Genomic DNA, 23,494 nt, shown 5'->3' on the forward strand with positions numbered 1-23,494 from the left:
TATTTTACCTTCTTACTCTAGAAGTTCAGGGCAATTTTCTTTAATTTTTTTGTTGTAATATTGTACCCAGATTCTTTTTTTGATCATAACTTTCAGGTAGTATGACAATTTTTATATTGTCTCTCCTTGATCTGTTCTCCAGATTAATTTTTCTAATGAGATGTTTCAGATTCTCTTCTATTTTTTCTAGTTTTATTATATCTTGATGTCTTATAATGTTATTCTATTCTACTTACCCAATTATATTTTTCAAGAAGTTATTTTCTTCTTTCAGATTTTGCATTGTTGAAGTCTAGGGGTCTTGGGAATCCTGAAATGCAAGGGTAAATGTTCAGGTCCACCTTGAAAGAATTCCACCATTAAAGTCTTCTTGCTGTTCAAATAGTGCGTTTATTAGAATACTGCTTGGGGTGGGCGAGATTCCTAGTAAGTCTGCACTATTTGTGGTGCCGATACAAGCAGTCTAGATTTTAAGAATCTGAGTAATTTAATGAGGGCAAGGTTGATATTTTATACAGCAAGACTGTGGGAAGATCTGGATCTGATTAAGGAGTGGCAAGTAGCCTGGGGTGGGCCAGGTGCAGACAATGAGGTCCACCATGAAAGGGCAGTTAAAAGGATTATTGACTAGGTTGGACCAGGTGTCTCAGGCAAATGCCAGAGATTTGGGTTCAGGGGCTTTGGGTTCCAGGTCCCAAAGACATAGTCTTTTCCTTTTTGGGGTCCAGATTCCATCCCAATCAGTATCTACTTTTCTAATTGGTTAACTTTATTTTCATAAATTTCTTGAATTGCTTTTATTTTTTTTTCTAATTTTTCCTCATTCTCTCCAATTTTTTAATTCCTTTTTAAGTTCCTCCAAGATTTCTTTTTGGGTTTTTGACATTACTCTTTAGGGTAGGAGTGTCTTTTTTTTTAACTCATTATCTTCCTCTGAATATGAATCCAGATCTTCTTTTATGCCAAGGTATCTATCAATGATCAGATTCTTTTTCTTTTGCTTACTCAATTTTATTTTATTTTTAGCAGTTTAGTGTTATTATTACCAAGTTTTAATCCTGAGTAGTGAGTAATGTCATATTAAGCCTCAAATCCTTCTTACTGTTGTTTTCTGAATTCTATCCAAGGGTTCAACCCCAGAGACTTCTCTCTTCCTCCCCTAAACCACAACCATGCTGTCCTCAAAATGTTCTTACTCCTTGTGGTACCACATTCACTAATCTTGTGCTCCATCCTCCTTGCCCTCTGCCACAACTGGGAATTGCATCTGGGCAGCACTGCTAAGCCTGACTTCTGGAAACAACAAACTTCCTCTTACTCAGATCTCTGCTGTTCTTTAGAAGAAAGTTTGTGAGGCTAAAGTTGGTGAAGTGAAAGTTCCTGAGGTGAAATTTTTTGAAGACATGAATGATGTGAAAGTTGAAATGAAATTTCTTAAGGCCTACTCTACTTCTCTTAAGGCCTTGTATATGAATTCAGTGGAATCAGCCTAGAGGTGTTTATACTTCACTCAGGACAAACCTCAGCCTCTAAAGTTTTCTCTGAAAACCTCTCAAGATGTCTTAGGAGGACAACTACTTTACCCCTTTACTTTTGTTGTTCTACATTCATTTCATGGTGATTTTTTGTCTGTTTGTGGAGGAAATCTGGAGAGCCTGGAAATTTCTGATCTACTCTGTCATCTTCCCAGAATGCCCCTTTTCTCTTTAAAGGAATCCTTATAAGGGTCCGCTTAGATGTGCATCTCTATCATGTTTTGGGAATCAGTGCATTTCCAGCTTTGCTTTCTGCCATGAGGGGTTATTCTCCTTGAAGCTGATGCTAACTTTGGGTACACTAAATTTAATTCAAAAAACATTTAACTGGTTACTATATGCCTGACACTGCGCTAATCTCTGAGAATGCAAATAAGAAAAATGAGTCTCTTAACTTAAGGAGCCTCCATTCTAATGAGGGGAGAGGGGGAAGACCATACACAAAAGGAAAATGGAAAGCCAGGGTGAGCCTAGGTAGTTTTGTTGATATGATGTACCCTTTAGTCTAAACCAAGCAGAGCTGCTGATGGAAAATGAAGAGTGACATTTCTTGAGTATAGTGCCAGCTTTTCTTTCTTCCATGAGGGATCATACTCCTTGAAGTTGATGCTGACCTTGGGTGACTGTCTTTATGCACTTTTCCAGAGTCCCTTCTACTGCCATCAGCCCCTGTTCTGGTGGCCAGTGCTACTTGTACCATTCAATGCTGGTATTCAGTTCTGATGAACGTCTAGATTTTCTAAACTTACTCATCTTGTTAGACTAATTTGCCTAAGATGAGGTCAGAATGAACAGAGACAGGGGCAGCCATGTATTCTCAGGTGGGAAATGCTGCTATTGTCAGGTGGGAAATGCCATCCTTCTCCTACCTGACTTTCAGGTAGTCTTGTTTTTTCATAGCCGCAAAGGAAAAGATGGTGACTCTTTTTGTTTACTCATTAAAGTTTTGGCTTAGCAACTCTGAGTCAACAGTTCTGAATTCTGCATCCCTTTAGAGAACTTTTCATTATCACATAGTACTAGCCACTCAGATCCTCCCAAGCTTTCATTTTGTCTAAGACTGAAACATATCAGGGAATATTTGCACACACTTTAAAGACTGGTCTCAATAAGCCAGTCTTTTCCATTTTCATCAGTCTTACAATACAGGAAAACTTTAATAAGGATGCTTGTGAAGCTAAGTTAATTTGCCAAAATAGTATACTCAGTCACTATTAGCTAAAGGTTATACAAGTTTAGGGTTGTCAGTGCAAGTTATAAGTTATTAAACCCTAGAAAGAAAGGGATAAAAGTTTACTTAGATTACTAGTGTTAGTGAAGCTAAGTGTAATAGTAAAGCAGGAATAAAATTTTTAGTCTGTGTGCCTAAGATAAAGTCCAAAACTTAAAGTACTAGAATTATTAGGTTAATGCAGCAAATTTCTCTGGAATCTGGGATCTTAGAAGCAAGAGGTCTCGATCCATGTTGGTTAGTGGTTGTCTGATGAGTCACTGGATATAAAAGGCCTGTATTGATTTCTTACTGGACCTTATCAGTATCATATGTAAGGGGATCCATTCCTCTTTCTTATCACTATTGCTATTGTCCTTCCAGAACAGCAATTCTCATGCTCCTGATCAGGACATTAGGCAGATTGGTATTTGGTATTCATTGATAATAAATTCATTTCATAATAAAATTTCATTTCATCACATAATAAAATTCATTTCATAAATAAAAATAAATGTCTTTATGAAAATAAAAAATGGAGAGAAGAAAGACTCATTCTTTCATTTATTAATGTTTCTGCTTTATACTAGTTCTAAATTAATGGAATATTGTAGTCAAAGGAATTTCTTCCTATAAAGGTCAATTAGACTTTAAGAAGGAACTAACCCCAGAGACAGACCTTAAAACATTGTCAATATTCTGAAAGCTTTTTGCTTAATTTAAAATACTTGCTTTTAATATAATATTTTATTTTGAATATATTCAGTTAAGCTTACTTTCATATCTTTTCTTTTTTGTGTAATTTGTATGTTTATTAGTTTTATTTAACTATGATAAGAATTGTGATAGTAATGTATATGTGTATCATTATTAAATAATAGTTTTCAAAGGTTTGGCACAGGATAGAAAAGTTTTTTAGTATTTTCTTTAGAGTGTAATATTAACAAATGTTTTATTTCTTAGATCACTGAATTAGCAGGCTATACTGCTCGAGTGTACAATATGTTTTGGGTCTTTGATGAAGTAAACAAAGGAATTTACAAGAGAGCTGCTATTCAAAAGACTGAAAATCCTACCAGGATTGAAGACAAAATAGAATTATCTCTCAGTGACACCTTAGAAATCAAAGGTACTAAATTAAATTTTAAAACATTTCTTTATGTTAAAATATTTTACTATTTATCAAAAATGTTTTTAAGAAGATTTTATAGTGCAAACATGATATTCACAGTGTCTACAGCAGCTGTAAATGTGCTGGTGCAATTCTGAATTGTGAAATGCAACAGGCTCTCCACATGGAAGACAGAACCGAAACATTTACTCAAGCACCAGAAAGCTGAGTCCCAGCACCAGAAAGTCAAATCCATCATAGCAAAAAAAAAATCTATGTACAATTAAATACAGGTGGCACTACCATCCCCAAGCCTTCCCCCTGCTAGGGCCTTCCCACAAGCCAACTCCCTTAAACAAAATCACAAACAAGCCCTCCCACTCAAGCTAGCCAGCTGCCTGCTTTTTTCTCTCTTCCTCAGTTCTGATGACTATGATCAATTTCCTGTCGGTTCTGCTCTACCCTTCCTGCTCCACCCATTCAGCAAACTCCTCCCATCACAGGCTCTGTGTGACTCAGACTTCCATGGGACCCAGGAAGGTCACATGGGCATATTAATGAACAGGAAAGATCTTCATATTTAAATTACCATTACATTCTTTAAATTACCATTACAAACTTAGGCTGGAGTCCTTAACCAGACCTAATAAACATATCTTCCAAAATTAATAGCTGTTGAAATAGCCGATTCTTAAATCAGCTATTGTTTAATCTAATGTTAAAATTTCAGGAACTGTGTCCAGTAAAATATCTGTATAATATATATCTTTGATCTGTTGCAAATTTATCAGAAACATCTTTGTGAATTACACAAGTGAGAGAAGGAGTTGTTTAAAATTTAAATTCCTATCTCCTGGTGGCTTTGCACTACTATCATTGTATTTTAACTTAAAGACTTTTGTTATGTTGTTGTATGGTTGTTGTTCAGTCATGCGTGACTCTTCATGACTGTGTTTTGGGTTTTCTTGGCAAAGACACTGGATTGACTTGCCATTTCCTTCTCTAAATTATTTTATAGATGAGGAAACTGTGTCAAAGATGATTAAGTGCCTTTCCCAAGTAGAGTTACCCCAGCTAGAGTCTGGGGTCAGATTTGAACTCAGAAAGATGAATCTTCCTGAGTCCAGGCCCAGCACTATCCACTCTGCTATTTAACTGCCTGTTGTTGTATAAGCACTGTATGGTTAACTATTTCATGCTTTCATCAAAGGTGCATTTTTTTCAAAATTCAGTAGTTTGAATGTATACTTTCACATAATAACCTTCATTTCAATTGTTCAGTTTTCTTATTACTATATTTTTTGTTGCATGATTTAAAAAACCCTTTAATATTACCCTTTTATGTAGTGTTATATAGTATTATTGTTCAGAAAAAAAGCAACAGAAGAAAGAAATTTTAAGGTAAAATAATAGAACAGATGTTTATTTTAAAAATGAATCCTATTAAATTTAAAATAAATTTTAATAATTACAGACTATTTACTTGAATAATTTGTATGGCTATATTTGCCCAAATGTCCAAATCCCCACTTGACCTGGCTCCAGATATTGACCTTTGATATTTGCTTTTGCAACTTCAGGAATTATTTTTGAAATTAACTTATTTTTAAAAATATATTATATATTATTATTTTATATCAAATTGGTTGATCAAGGTGATACTTTTCAAACTGTTTAATTTTCCTTAACTTATAGGAAAAGTTATCGATGTTGATCATGGAATTATTTGTGAAAATGTTCCTATTATAACACCAGCTGGAGAAGTGGTGGTTTCCAGGCTAAACTTCAAAGTAAGATGATATTCAAGAATCTTGTAATATGAAATCACACTAGTACAAACCATCTCAGGATTCACATACCTTCTGTAAATTGCTTGAAGAAACAGATGTAAAAAGGAGCAGAAATGAAAAAGGTAGTGGCTTAATTATAGATAGGAGCAGATAAACTCAATTTTTTCTACTGAAAACAGTAAAAAGATACATTTGATTTCCGGTCCTATATTTTTAGATTGAAAGTCAAATCAGGAGACAGGACATTTTCTGAAAAATGAATATTTTAAAAAAGTCATTTGTTCCATTTTTTCTGTGTGAATTACTCTAAAATATAACCCTATATGGTAATATCATCTTGGCTGCAATATGCTAGAAATTTTCATTTACAAGTTTTATCCTAATATAGCCACGATTACCACTTTATATAACAATGACTAATATCAGAAAAGACTAATCAGAAAAATCACAAAGTTGAATTTGCTCTATAATTCTTATAATCTTATAATGCCAAAAGATTTAAGATCTTAGGTCTTTGTTGTTAAATCATGTAAAAGTATTTGATAGACTGTTTTGAAATACTGTAAAAGTAAAAATGTGTGGAATTCTAGTGCTATAAAAACCTGGTGAATATTAATTACATTAGGGAGACAGATGAATTTAATTTAAATTTTAGAAATGACTAGAATTGACAACAGAAATGCAAACAAAGATAGGTGTATTTCTGTATTCTAAAATCTAAAAGATTTCTGTATTGTAAATATTGATAAGAAGCATATCTGGGGCTATAAAACTGCAAAGGGAAGAACTGTAATCACTGAAAAGAAAGATAAGCAAAATTAGTAAATTTGATGGAAATTATGTATTTCTCCTACAACTTTGGCAACTTGTATATTGTTATTTTTGTAATGTGAAATATGAGGAGTTTCCTTATATTCAGTGCTACCTTTATATGGGCCTATAGTTAGGTTTTAGATAATGATTTGAGGATGAGATCTGAATATGAATACTGATTAGATGTTAAGGAAGCAAAATAATCAAACTGAATCTTCTAAATTGTATACTTAAAAAATCAGGCCTTTGATTTCGTTGGAAGAGGAAATTAACGAAGACTTAGCAGTTCATGCTCTGCAGTATGTAGTCTTAAGAGTTACCTAAGGCATTCAGACTTGCCCAGGGTCACAGAGCCAGGATGTGTTAGAAGGAGGACTTAAACCAAATTCTTCTTAACTCTGAAGTCTTTTCCCTGTATACTACAGAGCAACCTCTGGTAAATAGAGTATATTTTAATTATTTATTATTAGTTAAATTACTTATAATCTTTTTATCCTTCATATACTATTTCTTGTCAGGACTGATAAACCAGGATAAATTCTTGATGTTTCTATTTATTAAAATTCACAAGGTTCTTCAATTCCTCCTCAATTATCTGATAGTTATCTATTTTTTTTTAAATAGCCCAGAGTGACACGAGTTTAAATCCTGATTTTTCTCAGTAAAAAATGTTGGAAAATTCCCCTTTATTCTTAGTTCCTTCCCTCTGAAATTACCCCCAAATTTTCCTCTCTAATATATTTATCCTGTAAGTCTTGTTTTGTAGATAGTTGTTTATGTATTGTCAGTAGACCATGAGCTTCTTGAGAGTAGCCTTTTTTTTGTCTTTCTTTGCCTCCTCAACCCTTTGCATGGTACCTTGTACACAGAGTAGATACTTAATAAATGCTAGTTTAGTGCTAGTTGATGACTGTATTCATTGCAGAGTAGCTCACAGTGAGGGTGTTCAGCAAGGATTGGGACTATTTAAGAAGTGCTGATATCTACACATACAATTTGACTTCAGTCTCTCTACTAATAATAGCTAATGTTTGCATAACTTTTATGATTTGTATACAAATATGTGTATGACATCTCATTTTAGAACATATATATATAGAACATATATAATATATAGATATTCTACATGTATGTACATTGTGTGTGTGTATGAAGTAGCAGAACAACCCTATTCTGCTATTATTATTTCCATTCTACAATTAAAGGAACCAAGGCTGAGAGAAATTGTGTCTTGCTGCAGTCATACAGCAAGTGAGTGTATGAGGCATGATTTTAACTCGTGTCTTCCAGTGCCCTGCCCATTATACTCTCTAGCTGCCTACAGGCATTCTTTGTATGAGTACACAAAGAAAAATTGAAAGTTGCATCCTTTCCCTTATACTCTTTCAGGTCTGTGCTATGAGAATAAACTCCAGTTTGGTTATACTTAAAAAAAAAAACAACCAAAACTCTGTAATCAGTTTACTAAAAGCAATTAAAATCAGAGACACGTAAACATGACTTAGTTTTCTTAGATAGAAAGCCAGCCTCGGCTGACGGAGTAGAAGGGCTATGGATATGAAATCAGAGGACCTGGGTCTGAATGCTGCTTTGGCAATTAGCTACCTTTGACATTGATACCTTTGGTATCAAAGACTAAAGAAGAACTTGTGTTTGAGCACTGGCTTTGAGACTTTGTGTGGCCTTAGAAAAGTGACTTAAGCTCTGCCAGCCTCAATTTCCTTATTTGTAAAATCAGAATAATAATAAATATTACCTAATTCACTTTGTAAACCTCAAAGTGGGGCTGTGTGTATTATTTGATTATCCATATTACATGATTTTGGGCAAATCAATTGACTTCTCTGTCTTATTTTATTCACCTGTGAAATGAAGGGATCAGACCAAATGACCTCCAAAATTGATTCTGGATATAAAATCTGTGATGCACTGTATTTGTTATTATATTTACAATTATCTAATATAGTGCTATATAACTTGTGGGTTAATGTATTTGAAAATTGGCTACATTTGCCCAATATAGCTACACTAAGCCCAGTTGTCTAGAGTATTGTGAGTTTATTCCTTGCATGCTTTTTTCACATTCCTTTTATATTTAACATTCATTTTTTACATGGTAGATTGTAAAAAGTCATTAGACCTTAGGAGAAATACAGTTTCAATAGTGCTCCCATATCTTATTCTTCAGAGGATCTAATAATTTCAGGCCATACTCCATTGTGCCAGTAGAAACTAGTTCTTTGTATGAGGCTGCAAAGATATGTCCTACCTTCAGTACTATATATGAAGTGACTAGATATCACAGTGGGTAGAGTGGTAGACCTGAAGTCAGATGTACCTGCTTGAAAATCTGGCCTCAAATTTTCCTAGCTATGTAACCCCAGGTAAGTCACTTAACCTCTCTCTTTTTCAGTTTCCTCATCTATAAAATTTAAGGTTAAAATAAAATAATTATTTTGAAGTGCTTTGAAAGCAGCAAAATATTATACAAATGCTATTATTATTATCATCCTCACTGTAGCACTACAATGTAAAACTTGCCTTTTCTGCTTCAAAGGGAAGACTTCTCGATCTCTTAAAGAAATATAGTTATTGATGAAAATGAATTGATTAAAGCTATGGTTTGAATAGTATGGGATTTCTTGCTGAGCATGTAAAGATACACACACATATGTACATATTCTTAGTATTAAAAAGATTGTAGTTTATAATTTTCCTATTATTTTAGGTATAAGAAAGAATATATCTTTTGATAAGACAGTCTTACAAGTTTAAGGTACCTCTAGTCCATTATATAAAGGCAAATCATTAATATGTGGAAGAATATACCAGAAGCATGGAGATAAATAGAGATTCAGCTTTGATGTAAAAAAAAATTCTTAACAATTAGAAAAATGGAGATATATCTTCAGAGTCCTCAGTGTTCTAGGCAACTTTTTAAGCTGTAGAGATAGGACTGACCTACTTTGGCAGAGGGAATTTCCTTTGCAGGTAGTTCCCTATACTCTTGAAATTATATAGTTAGACAACACTTATTAAGCATGTACTATGTACCAAGCACTGTGCTAAGTGATGGAGATAAAAAGAAAGGCAAAGTCCTTGTCCTCAATGAATATATATTCTAATGGAAGAGACAACATGTGAGTAACTAGATAGATACACAATGTATAGTGTTGTTCAGTCATTTCCAACTCTTTGTGACCCCATTTGAGGGTTTCTTGGGAAAGGTTGTAGAGTGGTTTGCCATTTCTTCTCCAGCTCATTTTATAGATGAGGAAACTGAGGCAAACAGGTTTAAGCAGCTTATCTAGGGTCACATAGCTAATAAATATCTGAGGCCAGATTTGAACTCTGAAAGATGTTTTCCTGACTCCATGCCTGACTCTCTATCTACTGTGCCACCTAACTGCCTAATGTGTAGAGAGTAGATAGTAGATAGTCTGAAATGGAAAGATACTACCTGGGATTGGAAAGATCTCCTACAGAAGTTGGAATTTTAATGGTCTTGAAGGAAAGTAAAGAGACCAGGAGGTATAGGTGAAGGGGTAAAGAATTCTAGGGAGAACAGATTGTGCAAAGCACAGGTATCAGAGTTCTCCCAAATTCCAATTCCTTTGCCTTATACTAAGAAAATTAAAGTAACTCATTGGTTTCCAAGTGAAAGTTGTCAATTGATATGTTTTAAAACACAATTTATATTTTACATAATAACAAATTTTTACATCTATATATTTAAATATATCGCATGTAATGTATTTATATGTTACATGAAGTATAATACAAATATATTTTATATAATACAAAATATAAAATTGTCATAATCATTTTGAAAATGTTTTTAATCAGACTAGCAGCATGATATAGTGATTAGAAAGCCAATCTATGAGTCAGAAAGACCTGTCTTAAAGTCTTGTCTCCCACAAATGCAGGCTTTTTTATCCCAAGTAAATCATTTAACCTCTAGGTATGCCAAAACACCTTAATTTGTTGATTTGCATTTATAGATAGAATTTTGTCACTAGGATATACACCAATGAAATCATAAGTTCCATTTAAAATAGTAGTAGCTTATTTTTAATATTTAGTTTAAAATTATTTCCAAGTATACATGTTAAGTACTTTCTTTAAATTGGTGAGCCACAACGAGGGCTTAGTTTTATTCTTATCATTTTCTTTGAAATTTTTTTCAAAGTGCTTTGATGCCCTAGTAGGAGACCTCATTTAATATTGTCAGCCACGATAATTGCTTACCTTTGTTTCATGGAACATATTTTGTGTGCCAGCACTTAGCATAGTGTCTGGCATATACATTTAATAGTATTCATTTAATAAATGTTTCTTGATTATTTGATCATGGCTTTTCAGGATTATTATGAACATACAGAGAGAATGTATAGCACAATATCTAGCAAGGAATTGGAAGAGATCTTAGAGGCCAACTAGTCCAACCCCTATCTGAACAAGAATGCTCTCTTTATCATACCTGACAAGTCATCATCGAGACTTTGCTTGTAGGGGAACTCACACCTCCCAAGGCAGACTATTCCACTTTTGTACAGCTCCAATTGTTCAAGAGTTTTTCCTTCTATCAAGTCTAAATTTTCCTCTATGTAATTTCCACCTATCATTCCCATGACATGTTTGATACAGCACTGAATGTTTTCATGGCTTAAAAATTGCAGTTTATCATTTTCAATTATTTTAGGTACAAGAAGGAATGCATCTTCTGATAACTGGTCCCAATGGTTGCGGGAAAAGTTCTCTCTTCAGGATTTTAAGTGGGCTATGGCCTGTGTATGAAGGAGTCCTCTATAAACCACCACCTCAGAATATGTTCTATATTCCACAAAGGTATGTGCTTCTCTTTAGTCCACAAAGTTTTAAAATTTCCCATTAAAATCAACTAAGATCAATTTTCTATTTCCCTTAATTTTTTTCTGATTTCCTGAGCTCTTTTAACTAAGCAGATTTAAATGACAACTTTCTTGAGCAAATGGGGAGGAAATGAATATAATTTAAATAACTCAATGACTATTTTGATTAAAATTGTATCTGATTCAATGAAATGGCTTTTCATTCTCATGTATCTCTATATTGTAGAGAACTACTCAAAAACGCAAGATATTGATATTATAGTGGAACAGTTTATTCCAAAGGGAAGTTAGATTATCTAAAGCAAAGTGGAGAGTCTATTTTCCTATCATTGATTCAGATATCTGAATAAAATTACTAAATTACTGGCCATTTAGTATTAATTCTTTTTGGCCATGTAAGCTCCTAAAATATAGCTAGTTTGCCTTCATGGAGGAAACATCCATACAACTAAAATCATAAAACTGCATGAAATAATTTCATTAGCAACAGACTTACACTTGCTTTATCCCTAATCTTACTACAAAGTGTTTCTATTAGAAGCAAACACTTCTTGTAAGTAGGGGTTATTTCAGTCTTTGTACTTTTATCCCCTGAACTTAGCATGGTATAGGTAGCATATTTGGCATATAGTAGGTGCTTAAAAATACTTGTTAATTGATTGATGTTTTTATTAAAATTAATACTAGTTCTTGGTTTTTATAATTACTGTTCATCAGAATAAGGAAAGTTCCATTTATTCCTATCCTCTTTGGTGTTTTCACAGATATAAGAGCTTTTCCTTTTTTCATCTGTTAATGCAATCATGTAACTTTCATTTTTGTTATTAATATAATCTGTAATTTTTATGGGCAGCTAAGTGGTACAGTAGTTATAGTACTGGTCTCAGGCAACTGCTAGATGTGTGACCCTGGGCAAGTCACTTAACCCTGTTTGCCTCAGTTTTCTCAATTGTAAAATGAGCTGGAGAAGGAAATGGCAAACCACTCTAGTATCTTTGCCAAGAAAACCCCAAATTAAGGTGACAAAGAGTCAGAAACAAATGAAATGATTGAACAACAACAAAAGCAATTATTTCCATTTTCCTGATAATGAACCATTCCTGAATTCATGACATAAATCCAACCTGAGGGGCGGAGCCAAGATGGCAGAGTAGAAAGACGCACATACACATAGCTCCGAACCCACAACCCACAGAACGGCTACAGGGGAGTAGCTCACGGTGAATTCTGCACCCAGAGGCCACGGAATATTGGAGCGAGGGAGATTTCTGTTCCGGAGGGACCTGCAAACCTCTCGTGGGGGGCCCTTCGCGTTGCGGACTGGGCACCCGGACTGGGAGCTGAGGGCAGCCCTGCTGCGGCCGCAGCACCGAGAGGAAAAGATCCGAGCAGACTTCAGGGATGGGATCTCCAGCGGCCACGTGGGTCCCTCCACCCACAGAGGGACCTGCAAACCTCTCGTAAAAGGTCCGTCGCGCTGCAGACGTGGAGCCCAGCCCAGCCCAGACCTGCTGCGGCCATGGCACCAAGAGAAACAGACCCGAGCAGGCTTCAGGGACAGGATCTCCAGCGGCCGCACAAGTCCCTCTGCCCACAGGTGACGGGGGTCGGTGAGAGAGTCTCTTTGGCGGGTCGAGAGAGGAGTGGGGTGCCCCCATGATTCGGGCTCCCCCGGGAGGTAGAAGCTGACAGGTGGCTGCAGACCAGGGCTCCCGAAGCGGGCAGGAGCCTGAATCCATTGTGGAAGGTCTGTGCATAAACTCCCTGAGGGAACTGAGCCTGAGAGGTGGCCCTGCCCCAACCTGACCACCTGAACATAATCTCATACTGAATAGCAGCCCTGCCCCCACCAAAAGCCCTAAGGCTGGAGGCAGCATTTGAATCTCAGTCCCCAAACGCTGGCTGGGAGGATCAGGAGGCGAGGTGGGTGTGAGGAGAATATTCAGAGGTCAAGTCACTGGCTGGGAAAATGCCCAGAAAAGGGAAAAGAAATAAGACTATTGAAGGCTACTTTCTTGGAGAACAGGCATTTCATCCCTTCCTTTCTGATGAGGAAGAACAATGCTTACCATCAGGCAAAGACACAGAAATCAAGGCTTCTGTGTCCCAGCCCACCCAATGGGCTCAGGCCATGGAAGAGCTCAAAAAGAATTTTGAAAATCAAGTTAGAGAGGTGGAGGAAAAACTGGGAAGAGAAATGAGAGAGATGAAAGAAAAGCATGAAAAGCAGATCAGCTCCCTGCTAAAGGAGAACCAAAAAAATGTTGAAGAAATTAACACCTTGAAAACTAGCCTAACTCAATTGGCAAAAGAGGCTCAAAAAGCCAATGAGGAGAAGAATGCTTTCAAAAGCAGAATTAGCCAAATGGAAAAGGAGATTCAAAAGCTCACTGAAGAAAACAGTTCTTTCAAAACTAGAATGGCACAGATGGAGGCTAAGGACTTTGTGAGAAAGCATGATATCACAGAACAAAGAGAGAAGAATGGAAAAATGGAAGATAATGTGAAATATCTCTTTGGAAAAACAACTGACCTGGAAAATAGATTCAGGAGAGACAATTTAAAAATTTTGGGACTACCTGAAAGCCATGATCAAAAGAAGAGCCTAGACATCATCTTCCACGAAATTATCAAGGAAAACTGCCCTGAGATTCTAGAACCAGAGGTCAAAATAAATATTCAAAGAATCCACAGAACACCGCATGAAAGAGATCCAAAAAGAGAAACTCCTAGGAACATTGTGGCCAAATTCCAGAGTTCCCAGGTCAAGGAGAAAATATTGCAAGCAGCTAGAAAGAAACAATTCAAGTGTTGTGGAAATACAATCAGGATAACACAAGATCTAGCAGCCTCTACATTAAGGGATCGAAGGGCATGGAATAGGATATTTCAGAAGTCAAAGGAACTAGGACTAAAACCAAAAATCACCTACCCAGCAAAACTGAGTATAATACTTCAGGGGGAAAAATGGTCTTTCAATGAAATAGAGGACTTTCAAACATTCTTGATGAAAAGACCAGAGCTGAAAAGAAAATTTGACTTTCAAACACAAGAATGAAGAGAACCAGGAAAAGGTGAACAGCAAAGAGAAGTCATAAGGGACTTACTAAAGTTGAACTGTTTCCATTCCTATATGGAAAGACAATATTTGTAACTCTTGAAACATTTCAGTATCTGGGTACTGGGTGGGAGTACACACACACACATGCACACATGCACACATACATAGAGGCAGAGTGCACAGAGTGAATTGAAGAGGATGGGATCATATCTTAAAAAAAAAATGAAATCAAGCAGTGAGAGAGAAATATATTGGGAGGAGAAAGGGAGAAATGGAATGGGGCAAATTATCTCTCATAAAAGAGGCAAGCAAAAGACTCATTAGTGGAGGGATAAAGAGGGGAGGTGAGAGAAAAACATGAAGTCTACTCTCATCACATTCCACTAAAGGAAAGAATAAAATGCACACTCATTTTGGTAGGAAAACCTATCTCACAATACAGGAAAGTGGGGGACAAGGGGACAACCAGGGTGGCGGGGATGATAGAAGGGAGGGCATGGGGAGGAGAATGCAATTCAAGGTCGACACTCATGGGGAGGGATGGGATCAAAAGAGAATAGAAGTAATGGGGGACAGGATAGGATGGAGGGAAATATAGTTAGTCCTATACAACACAACTATTATGGAAGTCATTTGGAAAACTACACAGATTTGGCCTATATTGAATTGCTTGCCTTCCAAAGGGAAGGGGTGGAGAGGGAGGGAGGTAAAGAAGTTGTAACTCAAAGTGTTAGGATCAACTGTAATGTTCTTACCACTAGGAAATAAGAAATACAGGTAAAGGGGTATAGAAAGCTATCTGGCCTTACAGGACAAAAGAGAAGACAGAGACAAGGGCAGAGAGGGATGACAGAAGAGAGAGTAGATTGGTCATAGGGGCTATTAGAATGCTTGGTGGGGGGGGAGGGGAGAAAAGGGGAGAAAATTTGTAACCCAAAATTTTGTGAAAATGAATGTTAAAAGTTAAATAAAAATAAATAAATAAATAAATCTAACCTAATCATGCTGAGTAATATTTTGAATATATTTGTGTAGCCTCTTTGCTCATATTTTTCAATATTTTTACATTCATTAATGAGTATGTACTATTGACTTAATGTCTCAACCTCTGTTTTCTCTGCAAAATAAGAAAATTAATAGCACCCACCTCACAGTACTCACTGTACAATAGGATTGTTGTATAGATCAATGTACTTATTTATTTGCATGGAAGATTAAGTGAAATGTATTTTGCAAACAAGCAGTAAGTATTACATAAATGTTACTTATGATTGTTATGAAGAAAAGAATATTGAAATAATTATCATGGTGGGCATAAGTAAAAGTACTGTGAGGGAAAGAATCTAATGGATGTTCTCTATCCTCACCATCTGGAAGCTTTATGCGGGAAGGAAAAGACATGTTGCAAATGGTAGGTAGAAAGGAAGAGAGTATGTTGTTATACATGAATCACAGGAAACCTACATGCTTCTTGATCCTTTAAAAGCTATGATAGAAATCAGGAACAATACTATGTCAAGTGACTCATTTGCTCCTCCTATCCTCTCACTACTGTGCTCACTAGGTCATTCCTAAGAAATTTGGAGAACTCTTCTCTTTCCTCTCATTAAGAATGTGATAGATATCAGAAGTGACATGACAAGTAGAAAGAAGATGAAAGAAAATAACACTAAGAGTTTGGGGGCAGGAGAAAGCCATATCACAGATGTACTTTCATAAGCACAACATAGAAAATAAGTGTTTTTAAATAGTGTCATTTTCCTTTCCCTTCAATTACACTTAAAGTACTTTGGGAAAGTTTTTAATTGTGATATATTAGCAAAAGATTATATTTCAAAAAATAAACTTTTTCTTAGAGAAAACCCACAAAACATGACAAGTGTAATAATTTGATTTTAAGTTTTGTTTTTAAAACTCATGAGGTCATGAAAGAAAGTGGCATAAAGTCTTTTAAAAGTAGCATAAGATCTTTTAAAAAAAAGCACAGCTTTGACCATAACTCTAATATGAATTATGTAAGATCTTTCTAGAAAATGAAAACATGAAATCCATCATTTTCCCTCTGAAAGAGCTGTGATTTTTCAACAAATCAATGCTACAGGGATCTTTTTCTTTGTTTAATATGATTGCCTTTTCCCAAGTTTAAAGGTTAATCAAAAGGTTGCATAAATGACAAGTTAGAGAAAATACAAATGTTATTTAATAAGAAGGCTATTTCTAGCCAAACAAAATATCTCCAATAATTACTTTTAAAACTATCCAAATTCTAATTATATATGTTCTTCAACCTTTAAAAATTTATATGTAAATACTTTTTTTTTTACCAAAAATTCGATATTTTGAGTAAACATCGTATTCAAGTAAAAAAAATATAGCATTTTTAAAAAGTGGACTGCCAAGTCAATATGCATCAGCAGTGATATGGCATTTCCCCAAACAAAAATATATGTTGAGCTACAATTGTAGAAGTGTAGCTTCCATATGAAAGTGATAATTGTTTAATATACTGCATTTACAAGTCATCATCTGAGTGCTGTTTTCAGTCCTGGGCATCACAGTTTAAGAAGGACATTAACAAGCCATGGAAGATCCAGAAGAGGGCAGTCAGGCTGGGGAAGAGTCTTAAGTTCACATATCAAGAGTGGAGATTTTTTTAGCCTGAAGGAGAGAAGATTTGGGGAGTGTGGGAAGAAGGACAGTAGATGTTATAACTATGTTCAAAAGCATTTCAAGGGCTGTCATGTAGAAGAGACCAGGTTTGTTCTGTTTGACACAAGAAGGCACAAGAACCATACCCCCATTACAGAAATAAGAACCAGAGAGATTAAACGATGTTCCTAAGGTCATACAGCTAGTATGTTGGTAAAGCCGGAACTAGAATTCGTATCTCCAGACTTCCAGTCCAGATGCCTATATTACATGTCATATTATAGTATGTTTCCATACATCACCTTATACCTTTTTAGGTATACCTCACTCGAATTACATGTTGAGTAGATATCAAAATTAAATTGGGACATTGATGGACAAATTATTGCATATGAATTAAATGAACTTTTATTGTTATGTTAGAAATGACAAAATGTATAGATTCAGAGAAACTTAGTTAACAAGTCAATTAGTAAGCAATTAAGTGCCTAGGAAAACATATATGATTAATGTGGAGAGAACTGAGCAGAGCCTGGAGAACATTTTTAACAATGACTACAATGGTGTAAGGGAAACAATTTTTAAAGGCTTAAGTACAATGACTAGTTATGACTTCAGAAGACTGATGATGTAGCATACTTCTCACTTCTTGGATACACAGAAAGTGTAATTTGTTTTGCTTAAGAATATTTATTTGTTATAGGGAAAGACTTTTATTGGGGAGCAGGAGTTATAGGGGAGTGAATGGGCAATATTAATGGCATTGACATCATGTCCAGATGAGTGAGGCTAGGAGGGTGATAGAAAGAAGACTGTCTGTGAAGTCAGAGGACCTACGTTGAAAGCTTGCCTGTGATGGTTAGTTAATATCTGTATAATTTATGGTATATCAGTTAACCTCTCCTGGCCCCAGTTTCCTTACATGTGAGATGAAGAGATTGGAATAAATGACATCACAGGTCTCTTCTCGCTTAAATGTACGATCCTATAATCCATTGGAAAAACTGAGGATCTTTGTCTGGAGAAAGAAAAGTTGGAAGGAAGAGACACACAGAAGCTATCTTTGAAGGGCAATACTGTAAGAAGTGTTAGTCTTTTTTTATCTGGATGCAGAGGAGAAAAACTAGAAGTAGCGAATGAAAGTTGCAGAGACAGTCTTTCCAATAATTGACTATCATCTATTTCACACCTGGACCACAAAGAGAGCAAGAAAGATCTTGTTACACGCTTTGCTGAAATCCATGTGTAGTATTTGTATAGCATTCTTCTGGTGTCTATTATCTATATCCAAAGGAGAAATGTGGTGAGTCTATCATGACCTGTTCTTGATGACCAGTACTACCTTCCTTATCAAGGCTTTCTTGATCTTCCAACTGCTAATGGCCTTTCACTTAAAACATATACCTTGTATATACATTTTGCACATGTTGTCTCCCCAGACAGAATGTGTAACGTAGGTCTGGCACTTGTTAAGGACAAGGACTTTTTGTTTTTGTATCTCCTCAGGCAAAGACTGAAAGTTATGACTTGTACTTCTAGCACTTGGGGCTAGAGAAAAGGGAAGATGCTTTTGTAATGACATGTTTCTGCTAAGAGAAGGATCAAGGTTGATCTGGCCGAAAGAGGAACCCACTTATTTGGGTCTAAGGATTTTATTGTACGTCAGGTGGCCTTTTTTTGCAAGCTTCTTATGCACATGTTAAACTCCTTGATTCATCTTGCAAGACAAATTGAAAAGGTGGCCAGTGTTGCTGCTGATTCTATCTAGAGCCCTGCTCCTGGAGAGTCTATCCCTGCTGAAGTTTCACCAATAATTTCAAGACCTCCTAACCTTTAGGAGGAGGAAACAAAGAGAAGCAATAGGCAGGGAGCGTGGTGGTGGTTGTCCAGTTTAACCTCAGGGATATGCCAGTAGTGGGTTGTATGGCCTATGCCCAGGAACAGGCAAGTGGTTGATGGCAGTCATATCACAGATGTAGGTGCTGTGGCATGGGATCAACAAAGGATCATAGGGCACAAGGAAGACAGGCTTAAAGATCATTAGGAGAAAGAAGCATATCCTCCAGATGAAGGTTTTTTACCTAACAGCTATTTCCACCAGCTGAAGAAATACAAATTTTTGCAGAGCCTTTTAAATTTCAGTAGCTTCAAGAAGAGCCTCAATCATTCTAATTACAACTCTGCAGACTGATTGTTAATGAAGAATTCCCAAGTAGGAGAACCTTTTGTCTATCTCTTGTATTTAGTGACTTGTAAAAATGATTATGCCTATAAGGTCTTTCTGACTGTTTTGAATGAAAAATACATGGATTTTGGTAGGTTTTGTAGAAATATCACATCGCTCTGTTATCTTAGCACTGCTTTAATGTTTTCATTCATCTTATCAACATCTGAGGGGAAAAACATTTGACTAGAAATTATGAGGCCTAAGTTCTAATCAATTCTGAAATTGGACAAATCTGCTCACCTCTTTGGACCTCCATCTCTTCTTCTGTAAGATACCATTTTACAGACAAAATGATCTCCAGGGTCCATTCCATATCTGAAATTATCTTGCGCAACTCTTCTAAAAATAACTCAAAAAAATCTTCAATTATACATAGTAAAAGGTCATTTAAAGTTCAGTGCTTCATTCTCATGTTGTGAATTCACTATAGAAAAATTTACAACAATGCCTTAATTCCTTTTATTTATGAATTTATCTTTATTCTTATTCATCCTGCACTTAAATACAAAAAGACAAAACAATTCCATATACATAGCACAACATAAAAAGATAATTCAATATAAAACCAAGAAATTTCATTTCATTGATTTCTTTTTTTGAAAATCTATGTAATAAATACTAGACATCATTTTCAAAGCTATACTGCTTTTCTGTACTTCCTTCGAAGATTTCTTTTTTTTCTCTGCTGTGTATTTTTAAGTTTTTTCTCCTTCCTTCCCCACCCTGCCCTAGAGAAGTCTACCATTCAACACAAATATATGTGTACGTACATATGTACACACTTACATATGTATAACCACACAATATATGCTTCTATTTATCAGTTCTTTCCCTGGATGTGGATAATATCCTCCTTCATAAGTTCTTTGTAATGGATTTGAATATATTTATAATATTCAAAGTGACAGTCAAATTTATTCTTAGAATAATATTGCTGTTGCTGTATAAAATGTTCTCTTGTTTCTGCTCATTTCACTCTTCATTATTTCATGCAAGTCTTTCCATGTTTTTCTAAAGTCAACCAGATCATCATTTCTTATCGCACAGCAGTATTCCATCACAATCATATACTGCAGTTTGTTTAGCCATTCTCCTCAATTTCTAGCTCTTTGCCACCACAAAGGGAGCTGCTATAATTATTTTAGAAGTCGTTTTGGGAAACAGACTTAATAATGGTATTGCTGGGTCAAAGAGTACACACAGTTTTATAACTCTTTGGGCATAATTCCAGATTGCTTTCCAGAATGATTGGATCAGTTCAGTTTCACCAACAGTATACAAATGTCCTAATTTTTCTGTCTCCCCATCAACATTTGCCATTTTCCCCTTCTACATTTTAGTCAATCTGATAGTTATGAGATGATATCTCAAAGTTATTTTAATTTGCATTTTTCTAATCAATAGTGATTTAGGGCATCTTAATATGGTTTTGATTTCTTTATTGAAAAACAGTCTGTTTGTATCCTTGACCACTTATTGATTGGGTAACAATTTATATTTTTATAAATTTGAGAAAAGTTGGTATATGAGACCTCTTTCTAAGAAAGTCTATAAAAAGTTCACCCAATTTTCTGTTTTCCTTTTAATCCTAGCTACATTGGTTTTATTTGTACAAAATCTTTTAAATTTAATGTACCTGAAATTATCCATTTTACATATTTCATAATGCTGTCTCTTATTTATTCAGAAATTATTCTCCTCTCCATAAGTCTGATAGGTAATATGTTCCATGTTTTTCTAATTTTCTTATAATATCTGCCTTTATATCATGTTCCTTTTTCTTGGTAAATGATGTAAGGTACTGGTCTATCCCCAATTTCTGTGAGATTGCTTTTCAGCTTTCCCAGCAAATACCAAATTCTTATCCCTAAAGATTGAATCTTTACATTTGTCAAACACAAACTTTCTATCATCATTTGCTACTGGGTATAATGTCTGCCCTCTTCTACTGATCTGTCTTTCTTTTTCTTGGCTAGTATCAGATAGTTTTGATAATCACTGGCTAGTAATATAAATTTAAGATTTGGCACTGCTAAACCTCCTTCCTATACATTTTTTCATTAATTCTTTTTATATACTTGATCTTTTTTTCTTTGAAATAAATTTTACTATCTTTTTCTAACTCAGTAAATAATTTTTCATAACTTAGTTGGGATTGCATTGGATAAATAGATTAGTTTATGTAAAATTGGCATTTTATATTGGCTTTGCCTACCTATGAATAATTAGTATTTTTCCAACATGTATTAAATCATATAATTATTATTTATTTATATAAAAAGCATTTTGTAATTATGTTCATCTAGTTCCTGGGTTTGTTTTGGTAGGTATATTCCCAGGTATTTTAAGCTGTCTACAATTATTGTAAATGGGATATCTCTTATTATCTGTTCTTGCAGGATTTTGTTGATGATAGGTAGAAATGCTGATGGTTTTTGTAGATTTATTTTATATCCTGCTACTTTGATAAAATTATTCATTATTTTCACTAACTTTTTAGTTGAATCTTTAGGATTTTCCAAGTACATTATCATATGATCTACAAAATTAGGTAGTTGTATTACCTTATTGCCAGTTCTGAATCCTTCAATTCCTTTTTCTGTTATTGCTATTGCTAGCATTTCTAATACAATATTGAATAATACTGGTGATAATGGGCATTCTTGTTTCCCTCCTGGTCTTATTGGGAAAGCTTCTGGATAATGGCCATAACAAATAATGCTTGCTGATGGTTTTAGGTAGATGCTTCTTAATTTAAAAAAAATCCTTTTATACTTATGCTTTAAAATATTTTGAGTAGAAATGAGTGTCATATTTAATCAAAAGCTTTTTCTGAATTTTTATGATATAATTGTGATATTTATTACTTTTGTTATTGATATAATCAATTATGTTAATAGTTTTCTTTATGGTAAAGCATCCCTGCAATCCTGGTATAAATCCAACTTGGTCACAATGTATAATTTTTGTAATATATTATTTTGCTCTTCTGGCTGGTATTTCATTTAGGATTTTTACATCCATATTCAGTAATGGAATTATTCTGTAATTTTCTTTCTCTGTTTTTACTCCTGATTTAAATATCAGTGCCATATTTGGTTCATAAAAGGAGTTTGGTAGGTCTCCTTCTTTACCAATTATTTCAAAGAATTTATTTAAGGTTGAAATTAGTTGATCTTTATATGTTTGGTATAATACCCTTGTAAATTCATCTGATCCTCATATTTTTTTCTTAGGAAGCTCATTTATGGCCTGGTCAATTTATTTTTTCTAAAATAGGTTTATTTAGATATTCTATTTCCTCTTGTTGTATTTTATATTTATATATAAAGTTTATATATAAATTTGCATTCTATGTAAATGCATTTTATGTATATTTTTATATAATATACTTTATTATTTTATTTTATAGTTATATAATACATTTTGCTTTACACATATAAATACTATTTAAGTATTCATCCATTTCAATTAAATTGTTATATTTATTGGTATATAATTAGGTAAAATAACTATAGTTGCTTTGATTTCATCTTCATTAGTGTTAATGTCACCCTTTTCATTTTTTATACTAGTGATTTGATTTTCTTCTCTCTCATTAAATCATATTAACCAAAGATTTATCTATTTATTTGACCTTTTCATAAAACCAACTCTTAGTTTGATTCATTAATTCAATGGTTTTCTTATGCTTGATTTTATGAGACTCATCTTTAATTTTGAAGATTTCCAATTTGGTGATTATTTGAGGATTTATAATTTGTTCTTTTTTTGTTTTTTTTTATTGCATACCTAATTCATTAGTCTATTCTTTCTCCATTTTATTGATATAAGCATTTAGAGATATACATTTTCCTCTGATTATTGCTTTTGTTGCGTCCCATAAGTTTTGGTATGTTGTCTTATTGTTGTTATTCTCTTTAATGAAATTATTGATTCCATGATTTGTTCTTTATTTAGTATCTAATTAAGGTTATATAATTTAGGTTTATGTAATTTAGGCTGTTTAGTATCTAATTAAGAGCCCTCCACACACTACTGCCTCCACAATAACAATTCTTTCATTCATGCCTCCTTTGTATGGGATAATTGCTCCATTTTACCTCTCCCTACTCATACTGTTTTTAGAATCACCCTTTCAAACAACCCAAATAATAATAACAATATTTTTTATTTTTTAAAATATATTTATTTTTAGTTTTTAATATTCGCTTCCATAAGATT

General features: G+C 34.5%; 1 protein-coding gene across 4 annotated transcripts in view; it reads left to right on the forward strand.

Moving 5' to 3' along the window:
- ABCD2 (ATP binding cassette subfamily D member 2) overlaps positions 1–23,494 on the forward strand; it is a 211,689-nt gene that overhangs the window by 91,657 nt on the left and 96,538 nt on the right. For all 4 annotated transcript variants that reach the window (XM_072654294.1, XM_072654292.1, XM_072654293.1 and 1 more), the window contains 3 exons: positions 3,709–3,874; positions 5,552–5,646; positions 11,165–11,310. In XM_072654294.1, the coding sequence (XP_072510395.1) occupies positions 3,709–3,874; positions 5,552–5,646; positions 11,165–11,310 (407 nt within the window). The remainder of the gene's footprint in view (positions 1–3,708; positions 3,875–5,551; positions 5,647–11,164; positions 11,311–23,494) is intronic.

The sequence above is a fragment of the Notamacropus eugenii genome, chromosome 3 (assembly GCF_028372415.1).
Source record: "Notamacropus eugenii isolate mMacEug1 chromosome 3, mMacEug1.pri_v2, whole genome shotgun sequence".
Classification (NCBI taxonomy): domain Eukaryota; kingdom Metazoa; phylum Chordata; class Mammalia; order Diprotodontia; family Macropodidae; genus Notamacropus; species Notamacropus eugenii.